At 39.4% G+C, this 17,695-nt stretch overlaps 1 protein-coding gene across 3 annotated transcripts in view; it reads right to left on the reverse strand.

Annotated features, from left to right (window-relative positions):
• Positions 1-17,695, reverse strand: part of LOC149773538 (phosphatidylinositol-3,5-bisphosphate 3-phosphatase MTMR14-like) — a 120,046-nt gene that overhangs the window by 43,142 nt on the left and 59,209 nt on the right. For all 3 annotated transcript variants that reach the window (XM_089946408.1, XM_089946407.1, XM_089946406.1), the window contains exons 12-15: positions 15,821-15,983; positions 14,895-14,931; positions 12,099-12,166; positions 2,926-2,993 (exon numbers count right to left, since the gene is read on the reverse strand). In XM_089946408.1, coding sequence (XP_089802534.1) covers positions 2,926-2,993; positions 12,099-12,166; positions 14,895-14,931; positions 15,821-15,983 — 336 coding nt within the window. The remainder of the gene's footprint in view (positions 1-2,925; positions 2,994-12,098; positions 12,167-14,894; positions 14,932-15,820; positions 15,984-17,695) is intronic.

Consider the following 17,695-nt stretch of genomic DNA (forward strand, 5'->3'; position numbering starts at 1 on the left):
GATGTTATCAAGTACTAAAGGAATTTAGCGATAATACTGAGGATGGCACAATAGAATTTATCACGGACATCAATGAATCTCCATCAGTAGAAAGTTTAGATGGCGATACTAATAATCTTGTTGTTTTCGACGATGTGATGCTGGATAAGCAAACTAATCCGGCCAGGATATTCTCGCGTGGCCGACACAAGAACACCGATGTGATTTACGTGACGCAGCGATATACGCAAATTCCAAAGGTGATTAGAGATAATTGTAATATTTTATCAGTTTTCAATGGCGTTGATACTCACACATTGAGAAATATCCATCAAACTTGGTGTAATGGCGACATGGATATAAATAAGTTTAAAAATTTCTTCAGTCACGCTCAAGCAACTCCGCACGGTTTTGTCACGATTAATCTTCACGATCCACGTAGTAGGTATCGAGTCGGTCTTGATCAAATTTACTCATAAAATTACAACCCAAATTTGCAATCACAAATAAATTTTACAATATCCCCCCCCCAAAAAAGCTGCCATTTTTTTTATGCCCGAAAATGCAATTTGGGGGGGAATTTTGCGGATTATTTTTCGTAGGAGGCGTTATTTCTGCTTTCTGAGGCTTCTACGGATAAATGTTTGGTAGGAGGGTTAAATTTATCTGAGCCACCTGGTCTGTACGACTTCCTTTGTCGAGGATTATTTTTGTGTCACGGAGAAGATGACCCCCCCCCCTAAATTTTGTTGTTTTTTTTTATGCCTGAAAATGCATCTTGGGGTGAAATTTTGCGGATTATTTTTCGTAGGAGGCTTTATTTTTGAAATCTGAGGTTTCTACGGAGATTGTTTGTTCGGAAGGGTTAATTTGGTCTGTGCCAGGGGGTCTGTAGAACTTCCCTGCTGCTGACATCTAGGGCAGGTTTTGTGTGACATGCGAAGGGCAGCCAAAAATCTAGATTTTAGCAGTGTTACTCTCTTACTGGTGGCATGCACTCGTTTTGTAATTAATCTGGAAAAAAGTGGCATACTGTATAAAATAGGTTGCCGACCCCTGTCCTAGATGATACAGATTAGCCATATGTGTAGGGACATGAATGGGTCAGATGTAGACTGATGGCTCACAGAGTTATATAGATCTTACTGTTTCCATCTTATACTTCAATGGAAGAATGTACTGGTGATGTTGGTCACCTCAACTTGCTATTGGCTATTTGAATTATGCAAAGCCTCGAATAAAATCCTGGAAATTATGGTTTCTGTACAATCTCCATATTTGTTGATGACTGACCTTATCTAATGTAGAGAACATTGTTCTTCTAATCTGACGGCATGTCTGTTAGAAAAGGTGTCGAAGAAAGGGGAGGTTGGATAAATGAAATCCAAAGCCCTGCTCCCCCCTCTGAAATGACTGTGATCACCTATTTGTTTTGCTAACATAGGTTGATCCAATGAGACTAGAAATGCAGAAGTCTTACACCCATCAGGCGGCTATCTGTGGTTGGTGTGGGTGGCATGTCAACACTGAAAGTTGGGAGACCTCAAGAAGAAATGTTGTTTTTTTCTACCCGATTTGTAAGGTTGCCTCCTAAACTGGTGAGGTTATTGCTTCCTCGAATTGGGTTGAAGCCAGAACTGAGCTTGTGATGGAGAAGAGACTTTTCCTTTCCTCAACCATCAACCCTCCATTGTGGCACAGACAAATTGGATTTAAAAGACTGGGCCAGTTGGCAAGTTGGTAGAGAAAATCCTTATACTGCCTGCCTCCAAATGTTTGCAACAAAGAATAATAGTGGGGCACAATGTGTCATCCTTAATAACAGGGCATTAGCAACAAGTAATGAAACATTGTGTCAGGTCAAAATTTGACGAGGTGGTCGACCATTAACCTTAGAATGGTAAGCTGCCCCCCTAATAGCCCAAGCAATTTAGGCCACTGCCTCCCAAGCATGTCTGATGGACAACTTCTCAACAAGTAAAAAACAAATCAAACACAAGACAAGGTCTAATATCAAGGACATGGTCATACTATTCTGAACCAGCTTCTATGTGGCATGGACAGGATTCTTGTCTACTTTGTAGAAAAACAGAGCTGACATGTTAACCAACACTAAATTATTATCCAAAGCCGGGAGTCTGTGTGGAATGTGCCAGTGTGTCTTGTCTCAGGGTAATAATACATGATGCTGATTCTTGGCTCTTGTAGAAGGAAGCCTTAGAATTCTATGGGTTACAAATTTGTGCAAACAGGTGATAGTCTATCTGATCTTCCCTGATTGAGACAGCAGATGGAAGGCTGTGGTTTCTTTTCCATCATGATATCTGCCAAAACTTTGCCTTTACTGTCATGCATGATGGTACAGAGTGATGAGCATTAAGAAATTTGTAACACCTGGTATGCCTCTTAAATGGCAGCTCTAAAGATGATCTCAGTCAGCAACAAAAAAATGAGACTCGAAATGAAAATACTAACAAAACCTTTTAAACAGTAACATATCCACTGAAAATTGTACTACCTTACAACAGAGCATTAAAAGTTAACTTTACACAAAATTTAGTGTAAAGTTTACATGACATTAACATTTAAACATATTTTAAATGACATCTAACCATATCTATAGCTTTCAAAGAATAATAGTTGATATGTCTATAGTAATGGCAAATCACTGCATCTGAACTGTGTACTTCAGCTAGCTGCACAACGATGAAAATGTGAACAGGTCAACAAAAAAATCTCTTATCCACGAGAATAATTGAGTCAGGCAAAATATAATGAAATAGCCCTTGATTCAGCTTTGATGTAGAATTAATTTACCCTTCATATATATTAGTCTACGAGTCTCAATAAAGGTCACAAGGGAGGTAGGATAGAGCTATCCTTTGTGGTGCTCGATATGAAAAAACTAGACATATAGGAATGTGAGAAAACCCAAGTCAGACTGACCTGAAGCACCATTTCCAGCTGCCATATAACAATCAGAACTGGTCCTCCTGATAGGCTCCTGCTGTGGTCTGTGGGAAAAAAAGATCATGTACAATGCATTTTACTATCATTAAAAACATTCTACTTAGTACATCAGTATTTATCTGGTATAAATGAGAGAGAGAGAGAGAGAGATTGAGAGATTCCATTTTGACAATTCAGGAAATGAAACATTTATCTTTCATTTCTTCATTCCCTGTCTTCTCTCTCCTACATTAATTCATTATCAATGAAGTAGTGAAAATAATCACGTAATTCAATCTCTGTACAGTCAATTCAGCTTTAATTTACTCCCTTTAGTCCTGTATACGACTTTTACATCTCAAAAGACTTCTGATAATCAATGAATGATAAAAAGTGTGCACTACATCACAGATGGTGTTTATAAATACATCCTACAGTATTGTTTTAAATGATTGATTGATTGATTATTTTTAAAGGCACATCAGCACTGTATGGCTATTTAGCGCCAAACAAAATGTTATGTGTATAATCTTTTAAAAATTATAAAAAGTCTCATATCGACCAGCGATATAAAAAAACAACAAATAGTTGAAATTAAAATGGTAAGATGGTAATGGTGCAAAATAAAGCATCCCGACCAACGGGGGATGTAATTATTCTAAGTTAATGAAAAATGATGAAAAGGTATTAAAATGGGAAGGTAGTATTGTTTTAAATGAAAACAAACAATATTTTTTAAATAAGTAATTTGCTCAAGTAAACATATTTTCTCACATACCCACAAAGGATGAAGGTCACAAATCAAATAATATTTTATGTTTCCTGCCTATTTCATCATTTCTATTAGAAAAAAGTATTCAAAAAAGCAACAAAATATAACATTCTTACCTTAATTAAATGGCAGTGAACAGTAAAATGTGTATATTATTATGAGAAAAAAAAATCACATAACTGTAATTTTTAAAAACTTTTAGTCATTTAATTTTAATGTTTTCAACCCGATTTCTTCGTGGTGTTAATGTTTTGAAAAACAACCACTGAAAAATATCCAAGTTTTATTTGTAAAATTAAAAAGCAAAACTGACGAATACTACATATAATGCATTCAGCTGAAACTTAAATATAAAAAAAGTAAATAACTTGTGAAAAATAGCAGTGTATACGGACTGGTCACTAAGCATATCTTCTAATGATGACCACAATCATGTATATTAAGTTTCAGTGGAATCCATTGAAAATGGCAAGACAAGTGGAATTTACAAGATTCTGTCATATATTGTGAAAAAAACAGTAAGTTACCAGCAATTGCATGAACTACACATTATATCCCCCCCCCATATATTTAATAGTCCCACACGTGGGCACTTAACATTCTAAACTTAAAGTGCAGAAACATTATTATCTTATTAAACAAAACATTATTGATTGCAAGCGCTGCACAAACTTTGGTCAAGGTACTTGGTCAAGGTACTTAATCTCAAACTCAAGACATAACAATTTTTCTTCCTTCTGTCAGTGATCTGGACCTTTTGACCCCTTAAACCACTTTTCTCCATCTGTAAGTCACCCACAAACTTTGGTTAAAGTATTTGGTTTTTAAATGAAAATTCTGAGCTTCAGTTACAATGACCTGGACTTTCTGACCCCAAATTAATAAGGTTCTTCCTTACTCTAAGTGCAGGCCATCAAGAAAGTTTGGAAACTATAGACAAATCAGAATTTGAATCATTGTGTGAAAACCATGTTTTAACTTTCAGTGGCAATAACCTTGATCTTTGACCTCAAAATTTATAGGTTTCTTCCTTACCCCAAGTGAAAATCATCCTCAAGGTTTGGTAACTGGTTGGCAAGTTGGGTCGTGTTGTTGTTGTTGTTATAGAGTTTATTGCCATTTCTCCTTCAAATACGTTCCCCGATCACATTAACGTTAGGGGATATAAGCCTGCTACCTCTCGAATCCAGCCCTACTAAAAGACGAAAATTCGTCTTTTCGGTCTATCTCATATAGACCAAAGGGCAATAACTCTTGCCCCTTGCCTCCCCTTGCCACCGCCAGGTGTCACTAGTTTTTAAGCTTCGCTTGTACGGATAACACGTACATTATACCTCCAAACAATCCAAGCCATCTTAGCGTTAAATTGGACCATCTGAAGTTGTATACATTATTTTAACAATTTTTCTCAAAATTGTGTGACTTTGTCACCCTTACGGATTTTGTTTAGTGAAGACCATGTTACACACGCTATCGCGGAACTCGTGTTGTTAATTAAGAGTTAAAGCGACACTGACTAATTTCGCTTACTCCGTTAGTAACGGTTGTGGTATTAGCGAATTAATAACATGCTGAATTGCTAATTTGTGCTTTGTTTTCTTTTCTTGTGTCGTTTCAGTAGAAATGTCAACCAAATGCATGAAATGCAAAAAGTTCAAAGCAAAAGAAGACAACCATGACTCTTGTATTGTATGTACCAAGTGTACATCATCTATACCATGCAGCGTGTGTAATACTTGGACAGAGCAAACGTGGGCTGATGTAGTCCAGAAGGCAGCAAAAGGGAGGGATAGACAGAATAAGTCGAAGAAAGATAGCATTGATGTCCTCAGTATACATCCGAAGACAGCCTCCATTGCGAGCCTTATGGGGGATGTTGGGGTCCCCCCTCCACCTAAAGTTAGTCGCTTGCAACCGTCAGCCACAGTAACATCAGCAGCAATGGAGGAAAATAATGTTGACAGGGTACAACAGTCCAACTTTGAACAGATGCGTCGTTTGGTCCAGGAGACGATGATGCAGCTATTGACATCAGGCCAGATATTACCCTTATTTCCCTCGCTCGCTTCCACAGCTTTTTCTGACTCTTTGGGGGAATGTTCCCCCAATTTTAGGCTGCCCAGCATGTCCGAGAATGGCCTTCAGGCCTGTAAGTCAGGACGCATGGGGTTTTTACCGGATCCATTTCTTTATACAACCTCTACGTCACCGGCCGTCCAACTGTCCCAGCATGGGGACCCTATTGCTAAAATGATCCGACCAAACATGACTTACAGGGATTTTAGTGATAAATCCGTCCGTCAAGCTGTACCACCGGCAACATACCAATACCATGGTGGAGATTTCTGTGAGAAATCTGTCCATCCAGCCAGGCCATTGGAGCAGCCGGTACCGGTGATAGCAGGACCGTCGCCAACATTCAGACCGACCACAAGCCAGACAAACCAGCCAACAGGGCCGGCCATCCATATGTTCATGGCTTATCCACAAGGGAGAGTTAGTGACAGTGTTAAGGATGAGGGAATCGTGTCATCTATGCCACCTGGTATGCTCTATCCAGAAATGCAAGCTATTACAGAACACAACGCGGCACACAGTGAGGGTGATGAAACTCCTGCAAATCAGCTGTACACAGATCCAACCATGGAATGGACTGAGTTTGGCTTCAAGGCGGCAGTGGAAGAAATTTATAGGGTGTTGGCAATTTCAGAATGCCCTTCACCTCCTACAGCCACTCAAGACTACAAAGTTAAGGCGTCTGTAGATCTTGACAGGGAGGAAGAGACGCCGTCCTTCCGGCTCCTTCCCCAGTCGGCAAAAATTAAGGAGATCAACGATCATCTATCAGGACGAATAGGTGAACCGGGGAACGCTAAGGCATTCTTTTCAGAAAGCCAAGTACCAGCAACGTTCTCGGGTCGCTGGTACAAAACTCATTCAGACGCCTTCAGAATGGATCTTTCGGCCCTGGACAAAAATTTGGCAGCAGTTCACATGTCCGCTCCACTGTTTTACAAAGTGGACAAAAATGTGTTCCATGCCACGTCAAAGCTAGTCCGGAACGTAGTCGCTATGTCTTCAATGTTAGACTTGGCTTCATTAGCCATTTTCCGACTCGCAGAAAAATCCGACAATGACCACACTTGGGAAGCGACGGCCCAGATTGCTAGAGTTATTAACAGGGCAGCTCACCATTCCATGGCTAATGCGTTGACTGCTTCTGCCAACTTAGACCTGATACAACGTGACGCATGTCTGCAGTCCACGTCACTCAAGCCCCATCATACTCTGGCTTTACAGATGACTCCGTTTGGGTTGCCTTTACTCTTTGGAGGAAAAATTAAAGAAGTTCGGAAGCAGGCAGCTCAGGAACTGCCCCTCCAACTCGCCGCCCAACCCTCGCAGGCGTTTAGAAAAAATCAGCCCCTGCCACAGCGGAGGGATGATTGGCGGACCAGGGACAAGGGATCCTTACAATCAAATGTGCATTATAGATCCCAACCCAATGCCAGGAGACAACAGTCTAATCAAGCTAGGAGGCAACCATACAGAGGCAGTAAGAAACAAAGTTTCTCCACCTTCAAGCCTCCTAACTCTAAAAATTGACATACCCTCTCCACCACCCGCGGACAGCCTACATGGGGGCGGCTGCCTCCTGCAATTTCAGGACCACTGGACCACCTTTTTTCCTCAGAACGATTGGGTGATCCAGGTCATTTCAGAGGGACTTCGGATTTCATTTATCCAACCCCCTCCCCTGTCCTTCTCTCCCCTCTTCACGGACGTACTGTCCGATCGGGAGAAGGATACCTTTCTACAACAGGAGATACAGTCGCTCATAGAAAAAAGGGCAGTGGAGATTATGAAAAAACTGCAATCGCCGGGGTTTTATTCCAGGCAGTTTCTTATCCAGAAGGTAAACGGCAAGTTGAGGTCGATCATCGACCTGAGTCACCTCAACCAATACATTTTACCACCGAAATTCAAGATGGAAACAGTGAGATCAATCCGTCTTTTCATCCGGCGGGATGAGTATGCCGTCAGTCTAGATATGACTGACGCGTATTTTCACGTCCCTATCCACCCCACGTCATGGAAATTTCTCTGATTCGCTTACCACGATGCGGTTTATCAGTTCCAGGTCCTACCCTTTGGCCTCAACATCAGCCCTTGGGCTTTTACCAAGGTTATGGATTGTGTCATCACCCTGTTCCACTCGACTTCATCTACAGGGATGGCAGTGTACTTGGACGACATCCTCCAGAAACATATGGTAAGTTCTATTCTGCTCAAAGGCAGAAACGATCTTTTAGCACTTTTAGATCATCTAGGCTTTCTCATGAACTGGAAAAAGTCCGATCTCCGTCCATCTCAGCATTTTGTCCATCTGGGTATGGAGTTTCTCACCGAACTGAATCTGGTACGGCTTCCTCGCGCTCGCGTAATCTGGATCGTCGAACTCGTCGAGTCCATTTCCAACAAGACGTGGATTTCAGTGAGAGAATTCTTGCAACTCCTTGGATTATTCAATGCGGCGGCGGACTTGATCCCGCTTGGCTGTCTTTTTATGCGTCCCTTACAAATGACGTTACTGGCACAATGGCGCCCCTTTTCAAGTCCCCTCAATCAAACAATAATGATCACGCCCGAGATACGATCATTCCTGAGTCAGTGGCACCACCCAGGTTGGCTGTCCACGGGGATTCCGCTGAGATGCCCCAAGTGGAGATAACGGTATGTACCGACGCCAGTACCTACGGTTGTGGTGCCCACCTGATGCCGGACTTCGCTACAGTCAGCGGCATGTGGGAGCCAGGGGAGAGGCCTCTCCACATCAACCTTTTAGAAATGAGGGCTGTCATCAATGCCTTTCATTTCTGGAAGGATCAACTCTCAGGAAAAACTGCCCTCATTATGTCAGACAACTCAGTGGTGGTGACTTACCTCCTCAAACAAGGGGGCACCAAATCACCAGACCTGTGCATTCTGATCTGGCAGTTTCTACGTTGGTGCGACAACCTACAAATCAGACACATTCCCGGCAGACTCAATGTCTTGGCCGACACTCTATCCAGGAAAGGTCAAGTCATTCACACGGAATGGTCACTCCATCAATCAGTCTTTCTTTGGATTTGGACACTTTGGGGGCATCCGATGATCGATCTTTTTGCGACAAGGTGGAATCGCAAGTTGCCCACCTTCGTCTCTCCAGTTCCAGACCCAGAGGCTTGGGCTGTGGACGCTCTGTCAATCAGCTGGGAGGGGTGGAGGGCATTCGCCTACCCTCCCACGGTTTTGGTACCAAAAATAATCCAGAGGTTAAGGGGTCAGAACTGTCAGATGATTCTGATTGCCCCTCTCAGATGGAACAAGTCCTGGGTCACCGATCTACTCGATCTAGCGATAGATCTACCCAGGAAGATTCCAACCAGCCCAAATCTTCTCAAACAACCGCGGTCACGGGTGTTCCACCCCTGCCCAGACCGTCTTCTTCTTCATGCTTGGCTCTTGTCCGGGCAGTCTTGCGAGACAAACAATTTAAACCTTCGATTGTGGAGAGAATCTCAAGAGCAAGAAGGCTCTCCACTCTGAAGGCTTACGAGGGAAAGTGGCGTGTTTTCAGGGACTGGTGCCATATCAATAACATCGTCCCTTTGAGTGTCTCAATCCCTCAACTGGCCGACTTTTTTCTCTGGCTTTTCGAGGAGAAACAGTTGGCCCCGATTACTATCAAAGGCTACCGCTCCATGATATCAGACACGTTCCGCCATCATGGTAGATGTGATATTGGGCATAACAAAGATCTATCAGATCTTTTAGCCAATTTTGATTTCAATCGACCAAAATCCCTCACCCTGTTTCCAAAATGGAATCTGTCCTGGGTTTTAACATGGCTCAATTCAGACAAATTTGAACCTTTAGCCCACACTTTGTTAAAGCTACTATCATACAAAACATGTTTCTTGATAGACTTAGCTTCAGCATGCAGGGTGAGCGAGTTACATGCCCTTTCCAGTGACCCAAACTTTCTTCAGTTCAGATCAGATGGTTCGGTGGTCCTCCTGACACAACCAGGCTTTGTAGCCAAAAACAGGCTACCATCCATTGGCAATCAAAGAATCGTCATTCGCTCGCTCTCTTCCATAGATAAGTCAAGAGCAGCAGCCATGCAAGATCCTGTTCGTGCACTCAAGCAGTATTTAAAATGCACAGAGGCGTGTCGGGACACACGTAAGCGCCTCTTTCTTCTGGTCAAAGCTGGTAAACGGGATATCACCCCTCAAGCCCTTGCTTCATGGCTGATGTGGGTCATACGCTCAGCGTACTCTGAGGTCTCACAAGATCAGAGTCGCCTCATGAAGATTATGGCTCATGAGATTAGAGCAATCTCGGCGAGCCTGGCATTCAAACGCAATGTTTCGATCCGAGACATAATAGAAGCTGTTGGCTGGCAGTTTTTATCTCAGAGATTTGGCTTCGCAGAGGCAAACCTTGAATCTGGTAGGTCCAGTGTCGGCAGCCCAGATGACCACCAGACCCATTTAAAACAATCAGCACAGCCTATCAGCTTTGCTGGATTCGCCAGTGAAATTTCGTAGGTAAGAAGATTTCAAAAACTATCTTCTTAACCGTATATAGGGGTCACATATCACGTGACCCTAGGCTGTGTTGCTGACGAAATTAGGAGAACGGGTTATCGTTCAAATGGGGAATCCAGCCATCATTCCCTAGAAGGTACCCGGGGTGGAGGTAGGATGCTCAGCATTCCCTCCTCCTATTACTTATTCTCCTAATGTTAATGTGTTCGGGGAACGCATTTGAAGGAGAAAGCAAATTTTTAGTAAATTGTGTTTCTCCGAGAATACTTACCCGATCACATTACTTAAAAACCCTCCCAACCACCCTGCTATGCGAGCATCCTCATATAATATATATCGCTCAGCTTAAAAACTAGTGACACCTGGCGGTGGCAAGGGGAGGTAAGGGGCAAGAGTTATTGCCTTTTGGTCTATATGAGATAGACCGAAAAGACGAATTTTCGTCCTTTAGTAGGGCTGGATTCGAGAGGTAGCAGGCTTATATCCCCTAACGTTAATGTGATCGAGTAAGTATTCTCGAAGAAACACAATTTACTAAAAATTTGCTTTTTCAGCACAAAATAGGCTATACATGGCAACCAGTATAAATGGTGGAGGAAGAACCACAGAAAAGCTTGGAAAGAACCACCGACCCACGACAAGCAACCAGCAAACTTTCTCACATACTCCCATTGTCTGAGCCCAAGACTTGAACAAATGCAGACATAGGTGAGATGGCAGTGATCTGTAGCGGTGAGCGCTTTAGACCACTTGGCCACTGGGGGCCCACAAGTTGGGTCATTATGTGGGAACAAAATTTGTAATAGACCAATGGACATCATAACATGATACACCTAGCCTTATACTGTGATATAAAATGGGTTATAACTCAAACAAAAACTGCAGGAGCTCAATGATTTATTATACGTACGTTTTCTGATGATGATCATAATAAGTACCAAATATCACAGAAATTGATCATGAAGTCCTGAACCAGTTGCAAGACATAAAGAGAAATAACTCCAACAAAAATCCCTGAATCAGGGCACATTTTCTGATAATGCATTACATTCGATATATTATGACATCATACAAACCGAATTCCAAAGAGTTATTGTCACAAGGTTCTCAAATACATTCCATTCAGCTGCAATTTAAGGCAGCCAAAAACTAAAGTAATGAAATTTACAAAAGCACCACGACTTGTCAATATGCAAATCATTAGATGATGATATCAATATGTACCAAATCTGACTGTAATGCGAGATGAATTGTGTTCACAATATTCCATCACATAATACATTCAGGTGCATGTCAAAAAGGGCAATACATTTAACACAATTTGAAAAAGCATACCATAACTTGTCCACATCACATCATTTGATGATGAGCTTAATTTGCATAAAGTTTCACAGCAATCCATCAAAAACCAGTTACATTCACAACATTTTCTTACAAAAAGAATGATGGAAGGATGGTTTGGTGTATTACAGCAATGCAACATACATAGGTTATTTAGCGCTTAGGCAATTGCAGACAAGTGCCTTGCCCATGGGCACACCATTAAAATTAAACCAAGCTGATCAAATGATAGTGTTTAAACCAGCATCCTTTTGGATGCAAGTCCAGCATGCCTACCACTGATCCACAGGTACAGCCTCCATCATTAGGCATAAGACTCTTCTTTACCCCAACTTCAATGTGGCAAAGAATTAATAATGTGGAAAACATCATCTGATCATTGATTAATAAACACTTTCAAAACAAGAAATAAAGAGTTATAAAAGAACTATGAAAATATTTTTCTTGAAATGACTTACTTCTTGGTTAATACTGTGAATTCATCAGAGGTTATGTAGTACAGGAAGTGAAAACAGAAGTACAAAATCTGGGAAAAAAATAAATCCAATGTAAATAATTAATGAAAGCATAAATTCATTTTGAAATAAAACAATGCTTACAAAGAAACAAATATATACTGAAGTTTAAAGAAATTTACAGTAAATAACAATCATAACTTAGAATAATTACTTACTGTATAACATAAAATTTGAGCTTTGTAAACACACAGCTATTATGGAAAATCATAATACACTTCTAAATGTAACCCAGTTTCTCACTGGCTGAAAGTAAATATTTGTGGCAGTAAAATCTATAACACATTGTTGTAAATTATGATGCTACTGTGATGTGATGACTTTCCTGGTGACAGAACATAACTGAGATTCACCCTTTATGCTATTGTGATGTGACGCCTTTCCTGGTGACAGAACATAACTAAGATTCACACTTTATGCTACTGTGACGTGACGACTCTCCTGGTGACAGAACACAACTGAGATTCACCCTTTATGCTATTGTGAAGTGACGCCTTTCCTGGTGACAGAACATAACTAAGATTCACACTTTATGCTACTGTGATGTGATGATTCTCAAAGTGACATAGCACAACTGAGATTCATACTTGATGCTATTATGATCACAGCAGCACGTCATCAGTAGTATCATTTATTTTCGTTGGGCTCAATTTTCATGGTTTTGTAAAAATAAATTGCATTTTCGTGGGTACTTAAATTCATGGTTTTGCCTGATAAAGTTTGCAGATTAGTAGGTATTTAATTTCATGGTTTAACCTCTACAAAATACCCAAAATAAAAAATACAAAAGAATAAAACTATGCTGAGGCAAATGGCGGTCACTTTAATGTTTAAAACAATTACTACCACCTGTATGAGCACAAATCAAAGACCTGGAAAGTTCAATACTAACACCATGTTTTTGACCAAGTGAATAACATCAGTCAAAGCCGACGCAGCCCACAATACTAAAATAATAATTCAATCTCTATGAGCACAAATAAAACACCTGTCAAGATTAATCACTTTTGCCATGCTTTCGTTTGAATGCTCAACATCAAAGGAAGCTGAACCAACCAATAGTACTAGGTCAATCGGTTATTAAAGTAGGTATGAATGTTCTCTTACTTAAACTACTGTCCATTAAGTTGTACCATCTGTATTTTGTAATGATCATGGCGTTAACACAGTGGCTTAAGATTGGTAAAATTCAACTTAGACCCCCCCCCTCAATTCCTGGACTTCCCAACCCATTAGAAGCTGTGAACACGGCACAGGCAGTTGCTTATACGGAACCTAATGACACAGTAGAAAACTGTACCAATGTCCATCAAGTTGTACCATCAGTACTTTCTGACAATCATGGCGTTAACATAGTGGCTTAAGAGTGGTAAAATTCAACTTAGACCCTCCTCGGTTCCTGGACTTCCTAACCAATCAGAAGCTGTCAACACAGCACAGGCACTTGCTTACCAGGCAGCTAATGACAGTAGAATCTCTAATGTGGACAATGCCATCATTCCACATATGAACAAAACACATGACCAGCTGCCCCTTGTGCAATGCAATCAGAAAGCAGTGGCAATATCTGATGTGTTTAGAGCCCACCAAATTCCAAGATGCTAGCTAAATTGAAGGACAGTGGTATCACTCCTTTACTTGTGCCTGCCTCTTGTACAGACCGACTTCAACCACTAGACTTGACAGTAAATAAAGAGTACAAAGAAGAATTAAAGTTACACTTCCACGAGTGGTATGCTAAACAGGTCATGGATGCCATTACACAAAAAGATGTTACTGGAGAAAAACAGTGCACAGAATTAGTAAACCTTGCAACTTCATTAATCAAGCCAATTCATACTGAATGGATAACTGCAGCTCATGCGACAATGAGTGAATGATTGGACCTAATTATCAGTGGTTTTGAGAAAGCTGGATTTGTTTAATTCAGCAATTTGGGGATTATTTACCTGAGAAGCATTTGTGAGTACCATGAGACTTGATTGACACAATGTTGTTACAGTGACTTTGTCCAAAAATCTGTGAATGTGAGCTGTAATACTCTGTTGTAATTAGTGTATATACATAGTGTTTCATTATTAATAGTGTTTCGAGAAATAGTGATAGTACTTTACAGGATTGTTCTTTTAGATTAAAAATGCATGGATAAAATGAAATGTGCTTTCAGAACGATTTAAATGTTTCATCAACAGTTGTACTTGAATGAGGGATCAATTTGAATAAGTATTAAATTTAATTTTCATATACTGTTATTATGCATTATTTTTTCTTTCATTTTCAGTATTATTATTATTTGAATACCTTATGCTTTTTCTCTATTTTCTCTCTATCCTTACTTACCTCACATATCGATTTAAGGCAGTGAGTATACAATTACAGCTATCAGATACCTTATCGAACGTGTGCATTGAAACAATATAAAATGATTTATAATTCTTGTTTCAAAAGGTTAAAATAAAAAATAAAAAAACACATGAAAATGCTAATATTTAATTACAGATTAAAGCACTGACCTCGATTTATCAAATACTAGTAGCAGTGTTAATCTCTAGGAATGAAAGAAACACTGTAAGAAAACATGGGGGGGGGCATCATCCTATGTGGCTCATTTTTCGTTGGGATTTAAATTCATGGTTCAGGGCAACAACGAAAACCACAAAAATTGGTCCCCCCCAAAAAAATTAATGATGCTACAGTATATGCCAGTACTCTGTAAAATCAAGAAAATGTATTGCTTACCTCTTCTCCTCTATTTACCCTGTCAGAAAGACTATGTCTAAAAAATAAGAAATTTAAACAAATGAAATTTGTTTAACTAATACTTCAAGTAACTTTTATATTTTTGTCATTAGTACCAAAATTCAAACAAGACAAAAAGCTAATTTGAACAGTCCCATCAATAATTACTGAGACAAAGATCAATGATTACTGAGACACAGATCAATGAATACTGAGACACAACTCAATTTTAAACTGAGACAAAGAATGACTGCAAAGACAGATCAATGATTACTTAGACAATGATCAATGTTTAATGTGATTAAAAGACCAATACTGTACAATTTAATTTTGCTGACCTCTAAACTGAATATGAATGTTGATTAGAAAAAATATTTATGACATCTGTTTAATTATATAATGCAATAATCACATACTGTATAATTTTCAAAGTTTCAGAAATCCACTTTTTTTTCCCATTAAACAAACCCCATTTGTGAATGATGCTGATAAACAGTGATTACGCTATGTGGTAGGTGTCTGTCACCATGTCCTGTACAATACTTATCACACGACACAATCATATGGAATACAAATACTGAATGGCATAATATAATTTACAAAACATATGAACATGAATTGAAGAGACTACTTGAAAATATTATAGAAAACATAGAGAAACATCAAGAATCTGTACAAAAACAATATAGTTTTTCCATTGCAGTTGTGCTCTCCAATGTTCCTCGAAAGGTGATATCACCTTGACACTTCGAAAGAAAACTTATGGATTTTAATATTTGATTAGAACCATAAGACTAATAAACTACACATACCTGTGGAAACCTTTTGTTACCTGTACCAGTCTGTCTGTGCAGTTCCATATTCACAGGTGAAAATGTATGCCACTAAACCTACTTTACCTGTAATAGGATAAGAAATACACTCACCCAAAGAGATACCAGTCATAGGCAAGAGTGAGGTAGAGAATTTCAGCTGGTGAAAGTGAACGATGAATGACTCCATCTGCCCACAAAGACAGCCGTAACAGTGTCATGAACATTGGGGTTCGATCCCAGCCAGAAATACAGTGAACCAAAAGGCCTGATGTGCCTGGAAGGTAAATGTACTATTTAATATATTCATTGGTGACAGTAAAGTGTAACAATGTGTCTTCTTTTTGTTTTTCAAGTAATGTGTAACAATTCTTTTCTTTTCATTTTTCATGTATTTTTCATGTATTTATACAACATATATACATTTTATATATATAAATAATTAGTAACTGAGTGTGTCTGAAGCAGAAGGATAGTGGGGTTTTCTGATACTTTCAATTTCCACATTTATTTCACAGTTCATGTCATATTTTATTCTGTTTTAGCCATAACTACATTAATTCCAGCATTCAAATTTAAGTCATTGGTAAATATCAGAAAGTTCTTTAAATGAATGGAAATTCCTTGAAAAATTACGAATGACGGATGCATTTAATAAAGGATAGCATGCCTGATCACTCATGACCAAAAGTGTATGGGTTCAAATCCTACCATAAGATTGGCCTGGGTCATGATAGTTATCATGGTATGTCCCTTGGCAAGACACTATACTTCAACTGCCTCAGCACTAAATAACCTACTTGTGTTGCTGTGCCATAAAGCACTAAGAATAGATATTGCTGGTATTGTAAGTGTCAGAGTGTTCTGTATTGAGATTAAGCTAACTACTTGGAATACAGCAGTCAAATTTAAATCTCTGATATTTCTTAGAATGTACCACATCAGTCAAATGTAAATAACTTTACGTATTTGACCAATAATGCAACATGTAAGACTGACTGGTGTTTTGTTTGTTTTGGAATGTATTTACATATGTAAACTTGTGTTTTGGAGTGCTAATGGAGAGCACTTTTGCTCTATTATTATCATATTAAAAGTGTGCTTCAAAAAAAAATAACAAATACATAAAATGCAGAAGGCAGAACTGAATTTACGATAAACAAAAATATTTTTCATTTGATTTGTTCAATAAACAAATTTATGGATATAACCACCAGTAATGATAGCATCAAATCAATTTCAGATGTTATGGCTGCCTCGACAAGAACAATGTTGGCAATTATCATGCAAAGGGACTTTTATCCAGGGACATTTAGGCTGATTGAAAATACACGAAATTTAAATTCATCCATAAAAGGCATTAGTGATCAATTCTAATTTCATTTATCATTCTGAATTTTGCAGTCTACCATTTTCTTCAAAATGCATTTATCATTTCACTTGCATTATTTCTGCATTTTGCTTGTATTTATCATGCATTCCTATTTTATCACCAGTAAAATTAACCATTTCAGGGCTTTGTATCATTACATGATAAATTCAAATTTTTTTGCTTCCAATTGTTATTGACCACTCCAGTGGCTTAATTGGTTACAGCATCTGCCTCAGATGTGGGAGGTTGTGGGTTCGAACCCTGACCTAGTCATACCAAAGACTTATAAAAATGGTATTAGCAGCTGCCTCACTTGGCACTCAGCAACAGAAGGTTAGAGTTAGGAATGGTGGGCCTGGTGTCAGGGTAATGTGACTGGGTGGGACATGATGCTACATGTTTGCCCCAATACTAGACATCACTATAAACTGCCATAATGCAGACAATGATACTGTAGCAATCTGACTGAAAAATTGTTAAAGCTACATTAAAAAATCTAAATCTCACACACACAAACTAGGGGTGCAACGATACACCTGTGCCACATATCGATACAATTCATGATACACAGCTTGCGATATGATACATATCGATACACATATGAGCTTCATGGTCTT

This window comes from Sinohyriopsis cumingii, unplaced genomic scaffold (genome assembly GCF_028554795.1).
Source record: "Sinohyriopsis cumingii isolate HCF-2022 unplaced genomic scaffold, ASM2855479v2 utg000646l, whole genome shotgun sequence".
In the NCBI taxonomy this organism is placed as follows: Eukaryota; Metazoa; Mollusca; class Bivalvia; order Unionida; family Unionidae; genus Sinohyriopsis; species Sinohyriopsis cumingii.